We start from the raw sequence: 13,488 nt of genomic DNA on the forward strand, positions 1-13,488 counted from the left end.
CTTCTTTCATTATTAAATATTTAGAAATGGGCAGGTTTTCATATTTCAAACACACACAAAGTTAGGCAATTTATTTCTCTTTTGGAACAGTACAATTATGCATTAGGACATACACATCAGTTTTTCCAACAGTATGAACTAATTAGTAAGTTGGCCAATAAGCTCAACCACTTAAAATCTGACAAGAAAATGAGTAAAGGACAGCAAAAATTCACAGAATAAAGGAAAGACAGGGAGAAAGGCTTGTAAAATGTAGCAACATTTTATGTATAAAGCTGAAGTTGTCTCTCCTAAAATAAGCCATCTTCCATCAAAATAGTCCTAACATTCTATTGCAATTCATTGCTAAGGAAACCATCTCCTTGGTTTTCCAAAGGTAGTGATTCTTATGAAATTTCTTATTAAAGAATGGACAACTGCAAGAACCAGTGCTTTACAGTCAGGATCTTTAGAAACTGCAGTCAAGAATCTCACATTAAATTCTTTGATATTTCATCAGAGAAATAATCCATCAGCTCTTTTCAGAGTTGCCAATTTTTTTTTTTAATTCAAAGTCTGCCAATGTTGACATGACATTAACAAAAAAAAAAAATCACAGAGATCTTTGAGGAAAGAAGGTTTTTAATTGCTTTCCAGACCTGCTGTATTAACTTTGTCCTCTTTCATTAAAAGCTCACCAAATTAGAAAGCTCTTTTAGCTCCTAACATACATGTGCGAATATTATAGTAAACTAGTGCTAGTAAAAAGACAATGGAAAAAACCCTTGTTTTATTGATCTTCAAAACCAAAGTTACCCTCTTTCTTACATTATTTGGGTAAGGGCAGCGGAAGCTGGTGAGGTTTGATTTTTGTTTTTTGTTTTTTTTTTTGTAACTATATCTTCTTTCCAGTAGATAACAGCTTCCTTTGCACACTCCCTAAATCCTGTATGTGCAAAATAATCCAGGTTGAATTTAATAAAATTCTTAAAAAAAAAAGGAAGAGAATTATTGTAAAATCAGGGCACAAAGTATGTGAGGCACTGTTGAGACTCAAACCACAACACACATCCTTGCAAATTATAAGTGACCTACTAAATGATAGACCCAACCCACTGATTAGGAGGATGTTAGCTGAAAATGTGAGAAAAATTATGAAGAAATTTAAAAACATTTAATCAAAGAAAAAGGATGCATACTCACGTGTAAACATTGTAAGAAACCAAGGAATAGCATAAAGCTGCAGAAGGTGGTGATGAGGAAAGAGAACAAAAAAATGTTTTAAGAGTTGAAGTTATCTGTGACAATTATCTACTACATTAAAAATTGCCTAACTTGGCATAAATGTATCTAAAATAGGAAATAACAGGAATTTAGCAGAATAACTATCAGAAGATAACAGCAGAATAACTATCACACAACTTCTAGCCCCTCAGAGATGCTCTTTCCTCCCCCAAGTTCCCATTTCCATTTCTTTCAAGTTACTAGCTTGTGATACTGTACTGAAAACAATAACAAAACCAACCATCACCCTCACTAGGCTTATATTTGCAAAAAATAATCCCCAAAGTCTTAAAGAATTCAGAAACCTGCTCTAGTACACTGTCACTGTTCTCACCTTACACAACTTGACAACTGGAAAAAGGGAAATATAACCCCCATTTTAAAGAAGGGGAAAATGGATGACACAGGGAATTACAGACCAGTCAGTCTCACCTCTGTGCCTGGCAAAATCTGGGAGCAGATTCTCCTGGAAGGCATGCTAGGGCACATGAAAAACAACAAGGTGCTTGGTGACAGCCAGCGTGGCTTCACTAAGGGGAAATCCTGCCTGACCAATTTGGTGGCCTTCTATGATGGGGTTATGGAACTGATGGACAGGGGTGGAGCAGTTGATGTCATCTACCTGGACTTGTGCAAAGCATTTGACACTGTCCACACATGACATTCTTGTCTCTAAGTTGAAGAGACATCAATTTGATAGATGGACCACTCGGTGGATAAAGAACTGGCTGGATGGTCGCACGCAAAGAGTTGTGGTCAACAGCTCTATGTCCGGCTGTAGACCAGTAACGAGTGGTGTCCCTCAGGGATTGGTGTTGGGACCTGTCTTGTTCAATATCTTTGTCGCTGACATGGACAGTGGGATTGAGTGCACCATCAGCAAGTTTGCCGATGACACCAAGCTGTGTGGTTTGGTTGATACGCTGGAGGGAAGGAATGCCATCCAGAGGGACCTTGACATGCTTGTGAGGTGGGCTGATGCCAACCTCATGAAGTTTAATCGTGACAAGTGCAAGGTCCTGCACCTGGGTCAGAGCAATCCCAGGCACAGCTACAGGTTGAGCAGAGAAGAGATTCAGAGCAGCCCTGGAGAGAAGGACTTGGGGGTGTTGGTCGATCAGAAACTGAACATGAGCCGGCTTCAGTGTGTGCTCGCAGCCCAGAAAGCCAACCGTATCCTGAGCTGCATCAAAAGGAGCGTGACCAGCAGGTCAAAGGAGGTGATCCTGCCCCTCTACTCTGCTCTTGTGAGACCTCACCTGGAGAACTGTGTGCAGATCTGGTGTCCTCAACACAAAAAGGACATAGAACTGTTAGAACAAGTCCAGAGGAGGGCCACGAGGATGATCAGGGGACTGGAGCACCTCCCGTATGAAGACAGGCTGAGAAAGTTGGGGCTGTTCAGCCTGGAGAAGGCTGCGTGGAGACCTCATAGCAGCCCTCCAGTAACTGAAAGGGGGCTATAGGGATGCTGGGGATGGACTCTTCATTAGGAACTGTAGTGACAGAACAAGGGGTAATGGGTTAAAACTTAAACAGGGGAAGTTTAGATTGGATATAAAGAAGAAATTCTTTACTGTGAGGGTGGTGAGGCACTGGAATGGGCTGCCCAGGGAAGTTGTGAATGCTCCATTCCCTGGCGGTGTTCAAGGCCAGGTTGGACAAAGCCTTGGGTGGCATGCTTTAGTGTAAGGTGTGCCTGCCCCTGGTGGGGAGGTTGGGACTAGATGATCTTAAGGTCCTTTCCAACCCTAACTGTTCTATGATTCTATATATACACTGTTAAGTGATAACAAGCATAAACCAACTTGATTCAATATATCTTTTTGACTATGGAAATTGCCCCTGATTCTATATAAACAACTAAAAGCGTAAATCACAATTTCCAACAGAAAAATTAACTATATAGGTCTTTTTCTCCTATGTTGCTGTTTATTAAAATGTATACTTGGCATTGAACAGCAATAAGAACAGTTTCATTCTCAGAACCATACAGGGCCAGTTACTAAAACCTGAAGTATTCATGTTGTTCTACTGTGACCTTTAATAGCAGGGTCATCTAACTTGAGGCTGCTTCAGCACTTACACAAGTATTAGACTAAGAACTTCTGCTGCTGCAGCGGCCACAGAAAACCTTTAGTTTCCATGAACTTTCATTCTCATGATATCATATAGAGAAAATTCCAGTTTGCATTAGAAAAGCTAAACATTTGTTACCTGAAGAGTTTCTTAATTTTCAGTTAATTATTTAGCACGTTGAAGGCAACAGAATCTACTTTCTTGAAACACTGAACTGCACAGAAAGTCACCACAAATTAGAGATGCAAGAGTGAGATGATCATTGTTGAATTTTACTTAGCTGCATAGCTCATGTGCTCTGTGTTCTACTTCTGAAGATTTACAGTTAGACATAAAACTTAATATATTACTTTTTAGCTCATAAAGTGCAAATTAGTACTCCTATTAAGCTTTCCCTGGAAGCAAGTAAATGAGAACTAGAAAGCCTAATTGATATTATGTTAATAAATTACTACTTATTCCATAAATACTTAACTGGGTTATGGCACTGGCTAAATGATGCACACATTTGCTGAAAAGCTCTTTAGGACAGCTCTAAGTTGTATTTCTATGTCTTCATCTGAGCATCTGATAATATCTGAACCATACTGTCCATAAAACTAAAAAAGCTGTGATGACCAGACTGTTCACCACTTTTAGTATTCAGGAGGCTTTTACAAAGCTTGGCCTCCAATCAGCCAATTGGTTTTAAGGATTCAAACCCCCTTAAAACCCATGAAAATGGTGATATTTCTATTACTATTTTCATCTGCCAATATTCATACTATTTCACTGAGTATACCTTTGCATGACTTCAATAGATGGCTCTCTGCTCAATAACATTCCCTGTCCCCTGAAATACCTTCTACAGTAGTTATGATCAGCCAATACCTGTTTACCTGTTTGCTTTCAATGCAGTAGAAAATCGAGCACTCCTAAAAGCCTGAGGCTCCTCTTTGCTTGGAGGTACATATTATGCGGAAGTAATTTTGAACTATATTACTTCCTTGGTATTAAAAAGCAATTACTTCCTCCTTTTCATACATTTAATTAATATGTTTAACCCAGATCCACACTTTCTCCTAATTTCACAAACACCTCTATTTTGTATGCATCTACATAGAAATATACAGGAAAATATACATTTTTAACATTAGGCAGATTAAGATGTAATCACAAGGCAAAGCATCACTTTGCTCTAAACCCTCGTTACCAAACTTAACAACAATGACATGAAAATATAGGTCAAACTATTTAAGTAGAAAGTATTAGGCAAGTTTTTTATTGAAAGGATTTTTCCATCTAATTTTCATAATGTTCTAAGACAAGGAGGTCTTGGTAAACCTGCAGAGGTTACGATTACTATTAATAAGCACGCAAAGAAAAGCCACAACACTGGTCGTATTATTCCACCATACAAGTCAAACTGAAAAACACAGACAAAAAGAACTGCACTGACTTAGAAGTCCTTAAATGAACAGGCTACCAAACCCTTAGCGAAATGACTGTACTTTTAACATATTATTAGTAAATGCTGCCCTCTAGCAATCACCGGCTGGAACAGCATCGGGCCATGCTTCCGCACTAACCAGCTGCTAAAGAGGAGGTTTTCAAGCTCTCACTACTGAACCCTGAAACGTAATGGGGTTGTGGGTTTTACTGAGACTTAACTCTTCGTAGCTAGAAAACACACCTACTGTTTAATCAAAGCAGCGTTTTAACTCCTGGAATAGCCTGAGAATAAGTCACATTAAAATAAGAGCCTGTAAAAGTAGTAATATTTTTTTAGAGTGAACTTGGGGATCAGCAATGCCATAACTATCATTTTGCTTTACTAGTAAAATTCAAGCTCTGTTTTTTGATATTTCTTAAACATGAAGAAAACAGGAGACCCCTAACATAAGTTCCCAATCAAACAATCTGACTAAATGCACAGGGATTTTTTTAGTTACGTTTGTCCTTAGGCTTGCTTTCCTTCTCCATCTTTCCCTACCTCATTATTCTTATCTAAAGCTTCCTTTCCAAGAGTGCTCTGCTATAACAAATTCTGATCAGTACCTGAGCTTGAAGATGCAGTTTATTGCTCTTCAACAGGGTGAAAATGTTTTACTTGTCCATAGTTAGATGGGCATATTTTGAAAAGAGTGCATCTCTCATTAGACATTAAAAGATCTTAGAGATACGGGTTCAAATCTTGATGAAAGTTTTTCTATGAGCATTCCCTTAATTCCCTGCTATTACTGTCTGGTTTTTTTTTTTTTTTTCATTATTTGACTGTTCCTCCAGAAGATGAGAGCTTTACACACTTGTGTCTACAGCAGATTGAGATTCCAGTTGCAAAGACTTCAAGAAAACTAGGCTCAGGGGATTTTGATTCTAAAGATATTTCAGAAGAAATAGCAAGGTGAAAATGAGCGTTAATGTTTCTGTAGAGAGTATTAAAAGGCATAAACAAGCTTCTTGTACTCTGCGAAGACTGTTAAGAATTAAGTGGCTGTCTTGTATGATTCAAGTGTATCTTATGAACATTTTAAGACACCTACAGTGAAGTTATGTACCTGTCTGCAGGATAATGAAAATTAATTATTTAAAACTGAAGGTTTGAGTTTTCAAAACATCAAAAATGCCAACATTCTTTGCAAGTTCTTGTTTGTTATGCATGTATATAACACTTGAGTTTCCCAAAAAACTAAGAAAATTCAGAAATCTCTAAGAAAGTTCATCTGCACCTCAGAGAATTATAGAGCTGAGATCAAGGTTAAATATCAACAGTTTTAAAGATAACAAACACAACAGGAGTAATCATTATTCTTGCTGTCTTTCGCAGAAGAATCTTCTCCTGACAATCTCTCATTCAATGCAGTGTGTTATCTTAAATTGGTAAACTGCTGAGTCTTCATCATCTTAAAATTATTTATAGATTAATAAAAAAAACCCTAATACATGCTAACACATGTATTTCACGCTGTTTTCAGTGCTCGAGACTTTTTTATGTTGGTGCCTTTCTTTCTCAAGGCTGAAGTCACACAGGAATATAGGAACTACCACAATCACTGGCAACTGGGCAAGCATTCTATCTCCAGCAGTGAGTACCTCATTTGCTTTAGCAGGAACAAAATTTTCTGTCTATGAAGTTGCTGGGGTTTATTTGTTTGGGGTTGGTTTGGGGTTTTGGTTTTTATTTTGTTTGTGTTTTCTTGTTTGTTTGTTGGTGTTCTGTTTTGCCTGATTGATGTATGTGTGAAACAGTGTTGTCCAACAATAAGCTGGAATTATCCTAACAAGGCTGCCTCCCAGCTACTGCTTTTTGTTTCACTTTTCATTTGTGAGGGAAAAAATGGTTTTGCCCTCTACAGCTTCCTGAAGTGGGGAAGTAGAGACGAAGGTGTTAATATCTTCTCCCTTGTACCCAGTGATAGGACATGCAGGAATGGTTCAAAGCTGCACTAGGAGACATTTAGACTGAACATTAAGAAGCACTTCTTTACTGAGAAGGTGGTCAGACCCTGGAACCAGCTTCCTTGGAAGGTGGTGGATGCCCCAAGTCTGTCAGTATTTAAGAGGCATTTGCACAATTCCCTTAACATGCTTTAGCTTGGTTGACCTTGAACTGGTCAGGCAGTTGGACCAGATTATCATTGTAGGTCCCTTCCAACTGAAGTAGTCTATTCTATAACCCCACATCTTGCACCTTCATGTTCTGTCTTCAAAATACATACACACATACTCGGCTTCAAGCCTATATGGTGCCTAGACAGTCAGAACTTTAAATGCTACAGAAAGGTGCAAAAATGTTTTAATGACTTGGGATACAAAGAGAATCTACCCACCTATATGCAGCTACACAAACAAAACATGAAGAATGATCACTTTCCTCATAAGATAAATACACCAGCAAAAAATCTCTCCCCAGGATTCCCTAGTAGGTAAATGGGTAACAGAACAAACAGAGATAAAGTACTACAATTGCGGGATTTTTAATTCTCAGATGAAGATCTATTACTAACATCTCCTGCATATCACCAAAACCAAGCTAAGGTATCTACCTATGACAGCAGTTCCAGCACAATGATATTAGTAACAGCATCCAGACTTTGCCATCTCTGTTCATGGCCACCTGTCAGCTGTGTCTAGCTTCCATAATTTGCAGCTGAAAGCTCTTCAGATTAATTTATAGCTATAGTTACCGTTTTAGTAATGTAGCACACTTCCTTGTTTTCCTTCAGTTCAAAATTGCCTGCTGTTGATGTTAGCATTATTCAGTAATATATAGGATGAGTTCTAAAGCATTATATGGGGGGAGAAAGGGGAAAAATTATAAACTTCAGGAAAGAGAGCAAAGAACTGTAAGATTCACCACATACATCCCTCTATTTACATGTAAATCACACAGCCGCAGCAATCTACTTAATCCAGGCCCTGCATCAGCTATTTAAGCTTCAGCAATATTCAATATTCTGAGAGCTACGTGACCTGAAGCAAATGAGAAGGGTGCCGGGAAAAACAATCTTTCCTGCAGCAGAGCCTGTGCTTCAATGATGAAACACTGGTCAGGGTTTACTCTGACAGGATTAGTACTCAAGCACGAAACCCTGGTTCAGGTCTCATTACTACAGTGCATATCCTTCACCTTGATGGATTCTGTGCTATCTTGTTGCAGGCACAAAAAATTACTTCTCACTAATCTAAAAGGCAGAACAACTTTTACTTGTTAAAACCAAAAAAAAGACGATTTAGAAATGACAACCTCTTCTCAGAGGCTAACGTTAATTTTAGAACTATCATTTGTATTCAATGAAAGTTGTTTTTTTAAATACACCTCTATTTTGTAATTTAGTACATTACCTAATGATCTTTAGACTTTAACACCTAAGAGACATTTGACTCTCAAATTTCACTATGCATTGTCCATTGGCTAGCACAACACAAAACCTAAAATATAAAAAAAATGTGTGATTTTAAACTTTTCCATTTGACTTGCACCTTGGAGATTTTCAGTGGAGAATTTTAAATGTTCAAGAAGACACTAGGAGCTGCTGAAAGACCAACACCCAAGAGAGGTTGCCACAGAGCTCTCATGTAGGTTAGCAGCAAAAATGGGAACCTGTAAGATGGTCAGGGAAAATTACATGTCTACTTCTTCAGCTGGAACTAGTATCCTGGACAAAATACATAGAGGAATTGCTCTGGTCATCCGCAGCCTTTACCAAATAAATATCAAGTGCATTTACATAGTGATGCTGCAAAACTGATTCTCCATCAGGAACTTTAACCTTGCTGCTACCCATGCCCTTCAACCCCCAAAATATTTAGACTTTCTAGAGATCAATGTTCTCCCTTCTTCCCACTTTTCTCTCATCTTCCTCCCACGTATCCTGGTCAGATGCAGGCTATCAGCAATACATGTGGTGTTCTCAAACATCTCTCTTTATAATGCAATACTCTGGCTTTTTCTTCTGCTTATTTTAATGCCATAGTATCTTTTAAATTTGTATCATTCATAAACAACATTATTACGTTAAAAACAACTCTACAAATCAAAGCATGTATCTGCTTTTCCATTACAATCTTTGTAAACAGTGATAATGAGTATCTATCAGTCCCAAAGACATACACAAATTCACCCAGGAATGAGTGAATATGTACAATAAATGACTTTCAGAGGCTTAGCCTCGCTGTTTCAACTTAAACTATTTCCTAATAAGCATAAAGCTTCATACTGCTTACAGAATAAATGCATATAAATTTCTTATAAAATTTATATTTCTACATCAGCATCACTTGACTTCAATTTCCTTCTATTTTGACCTCTCAGTCATCATCTCTTCTTGTTATTATCAAATTTCTAAATGTCAAATGTAACATGACATAGACAATAACAATTAATAATTTTCTCTCCATAGCCTTGCCTAAATCTACTTTTCAGAAACATCAATCAAACTTCAGTGATCTTATAGTAGATAGACAAACTTTTTTATAGTGTTATCTTGGCTTTCTGGACTATATATACCTCTCTAAACAAAAGAGGAAAGCTTCACTATTTGCAGTGATAGCTAAAAGTGAGCCCTTAAAGAAAGCCTTCTTTTGCCTTTTCCAACATACCCCTCCATTACATTTTGACTGAGTTCTTAGTTTTTATTTACCTCTATCTTACAGACTTCTTCCAATGAAAGCATAAAACTTGAATACAAGTTATAAACTTGTCCAATGCTTCTGATAGATGCTAACAAATGACTGCTATGCATCTTCCAAAGTATGACATATCTACAGATTAACCATCATTCACACATATTTTTCTGTATTATTTGCAAATTTGTGTGTCTTTTGTGTTAATCAATGGCATTTAACTCATTTGGAGAAATTCAGCTTTTAGTAATTTATGGACATAGTAATTTCTGTATATTAATCCATGCTTTATAAATAAAATTATATTACATAAAATTATATCTTTTAAGATGAATCTTCAAGTTATAACTGACAATTAGTACTTTTTTGTATTTACCATGCTAATGGAACAGGAAGGATTGAGGTATGTAAAACAACAATCAAAACTTTATAATTTTATCAGCATACTCAAAAAAGTCCATTAATATGGCAGTTTCACTTAGGTCAAACTGCTACTGAAATAATCTGGAAAGGCATCTCCTCCAAATTGCCCTCATTTTCCATTTTTTACTTCCTTTGAACGATACTTACAAAAATGTTTAGCACTTACATCTGGAATAAAACCAATTTCATTAAGGTGGTTACTCAGCTCTGGATCATGGAATGCAATCATCTGGGAAAACACTGTCAGGTATTCTGAAACAACAAGCAAATTCAAGATCACACCACATGCTGTTAGCTCACAAATGAGCTGTAGAAAAGGAATAACACTATTTTTTTAAATATTTTTTTTTCAACCTACAATTAACCAGCAAGTCAATACTACAGCTACCCTCTTTGTCAGCATTATATTCACTACAGAGGAAGGACTGTTCAGTTTCCCTTCATCAGTACTTCACAATCTGGATTTTCAACAATGGTTTACTTACTTCATACTCAGGTTGTTATGGTCACTCCACATGCAAAGTTAAAGAATTTCCTGTATGACGATGAGCCACAAGATACTCAGGGAAGCAAATCAGAGCAGGACTGATCCAAGGGTTTTTAAGCCCCAAAATGTTTTAATAATAGACAAAGTTTATACTCTTTAAATTATATTTTATGTGGTTTCTTTTCTACAAAGTTAAATTTTGTAACCCAGAAGTTTAAGGCAATGGGGCTTTAAGGTTACCATTTCCATGACCAGTAACACTTCAATTTGTATTTTTTTTAATAAATAAGAAGATATATTTATAGTAAAAGATAAAATGTATTACATTTTCAGCATGGCACATTAGGCCAATGGGCACAATTTAATTACCTAAATAACACTTGCTTTTAACTGGAAGAGAAGCAGACAGCAGAACACAGACATTGGCAGATTTCTTTCTCTCTGTTCTGCCCCTCTTCCACTTTTGTCCACACTGTCATATGCTTTGTTAGAAGGAAGATGAAGAGGCATTAACATTGTAGTTTTGTAACAGATGGCAATTCCTTTTCCTCTATGCTCCCAATGAGAGTAATTAGGGCCCAGACAGCTAGTTCAGGGGGGGAAGAGAGACAAAGAATGTGAACCCTCCTCCCACATCAGAATATGCTGACATCTCAGTGCATTACCCGAATATAAGGCCCCAAAAATCAAGTCCACACAATTCTACAAATTAACCATCCAGAGTTGCTGTTGTTTTTTTAAAGTCTACTGTAAGGACTAGATGCCTACTCCTGTCTCTTGGCGAGATCAAATAACTCCCTATTTCTCAGTTTGTCTTCATCCTTGAAAGGACAAAATCTAATTCCAATTCCACTGCTAAGAAGCACTGAAGTGGTTCTGCTGGGATAATTCCACGCTTAGACATCTTTAAAAATAGAAATGGGTCTAAACATCCACATGTTTACAGGCTCCTATCTCACTCAGATCTTCATTATCTGTATTCAAGTTAACTCCTTTCAGGTTAAGCTGGCAAGTTAAGATCAATCACTCTGTAAAATAATTCTATATGGACCAGAAATTTAAAAAGCTGATTCCGCCTCAGGAGGACTGAACAACAATGCCTTCGTTGTAACAGCACAAGGGAAATAAGCCACAGTCCTACTGTAAGTTATCCTTGAAAGGATGCCTAATTCTCCAATGCAAGTTACAATTAGAAACTAAGACCTCTTGAGCCTCCTTCAGAAATTTTGCAACTTTTGCTTCTAGCTGCAATGACAAAGCCCCTGCACTAAACCTCTTAAGAGGTATCTGGCATCTTACGAGTGCCAGCCTCTCCCCTCTGATACTGCACCTCTCTTATGCCACTGATGCCCTGGCAGCACCCAGATGAGGAGGTAAGTGGGTAAACATCCAATATCAAGTTTTGTGTCACAAAGGTGAGAATTCTTTGGAGCTACTCACAGATCACGTTTTCTCAGTTTTAAGCCAAAGTTATTCACATGCATACAAGTTTGGGAGATAGTTGACTCCATGCCTTAAATGCATGCCACACTGCATTATTAATTATTTTTTAAAGTGCATTTCATGTCAGTTTTATTTCATGAAACAGCCAGTAATCACAATTCTGGTACAGCAAACCAGTAATTCTACATAACCCTACACATTCAGCTCTATATTGATGAAAACGATTTCACAATTAGCTTCTGAAGCACATTCATTTTAAAAATGAAGATTCGTGCCCATGATGGTTCTCTACAGATATAATAAAGGTTGATAAATATCATCTTTATTTGACTAGCCAGTCTTATGAAATATAATTAGTGCATGGGATTACATGGTTAATTAGGTTTTTAAAAACACACAAATCTTCACAAAAACGTACCACTCAGGTCCAGCGAATTGCTGCTGCCTGGAATTTCATTGTATGATTTTTCTGTTTTATGTAATTTGGCATTCCTATTTCATGTGAGGAAATAAATCTGACAAGCTTAGAAAAAACACCTGTCTTCATAATGTAGGACAAGTTCAGAAATGAGGTATGTGTTAAACTCTGCAGTTTAAAAGACTCTTCCTGTCCACCTCTACATGGAAGACACAAAGAAGCTCAGAAGCTAAAACTACAGTAGGCAGTTAAATGACACATTCTTAACACTTTCTTCAAACCCAAAAAAGCAGGGAAATTACACAGGGTTTTCACTTAAAACTGCCATTTACACATTGGCATTTGACATACACCCAAGAAAGGATTAAATCAGAATACTGAATGACTCCTAAAAGGTCTCCCTGAGTCCGTGATGGTGCCAGACATTGCACAGGTACTCAGGAATGCCTGAGTTGCTACTCTGGTTCACAGAATCGTACTGACCTGTATTTGTGACTTTTTATAAAGCCCCTTAGGGATAACATCAGGGAACTCTAGAGAGCAAAAGTATTATTTTATGGAAGAATATACTCCTTTGAGAAAAGTCTTTATCAAGCTATTATTCTTGAAGTCTACAGAGATTGTCACCACAAGAGCATATGATATATTTATTCTGTTCATCTTTAGATCTCTACTGCCCCTTTTATACAGCAAGCACTCTTTCTTTACAGACAAAAGGATGCAAATAAGTTCTATTGAATAGTTTTCCTGAACTATTTATTTTACATATTCAGTTCGTAACACTTTTTACTAATTGTCTCTCCTAACAACTCCTTATGTTAGCTCCCTCCCTATTACCCAGTACGTAACTGCTTTTACGTCTAATTGTATGTTGTTGATCAGGTCTTAATTTCACTTTGGTTTTGAAGAAAAAAATTACAGACACTGTTCCTAAGTTAAGGACTTTCACAAGTTATATACAGAAGAATTTCTTTAAAAGAAACAGAAAGACAGGAAGCCATGCTGAAAGCCAGTATTCAATAAATACTCAAAACTGCTTGCAATTAAAAACATTCATTGCCACCTTTTTTTTATCTATTAATGGCTTTCTAAAAGCTTATACAGACCATTTGTTTTTTTTTCTCCTGCCTGAATTACCCACTTATTTTGATCCTATTTTTCTTGCAGAGCTGTTGCTCTTACTTATCTAAAATAAACCTTTTGAAATAAATAGGTGGGTATTTCTACAGTGAGATTCTAATTGTGTTTCAATTTTGCAACTTGAAAATGT

General features: G+C 37.1%; 1 protein-coding gene across 1 annotated transcript in view; it reads right to left on the reverse strand.

The window, feature by feature from the left end:
• Positions 1-13,488, reverse strand: part of TBCK (TBC1 domain containing kinase) — a 100,723-nt gene that overhangs the window by 42,952 nt on the left and 44,283 nt on the right. Inside the window, exons 20-21 of the mRNA XM_005148639.3 lie at positions 10,037-10,122; positions 1,183-1,219 (exon numbers count right to left, since the gene is read on the reverse strand). Coding sequence (XP_005148696.2) covers positions 1,183-1,219; positions 10,037-10,122 — 123 coding nt within the window. The remainder of the gene's footprint in view (positions 1-1,182; positions 1,220-10,036; positions 10,123-13,488) is intronic.

This window comes from Melopsittacus undulatus, chromosome 7 (genome assembly GCF_012275295.1).
Source record: "Melopsittacus undulatus isolate bMelUnd1 chromosome 7, bMelUnd1.mat.Z, whole genome shotgun sequence".
Taxonomy (NCBI): Eukaryota; Metazoa; Chordata; class Aves; order Psittaciformes; family Psittaculidae; genus Melopsittacus; species Melopsittacus undulatus.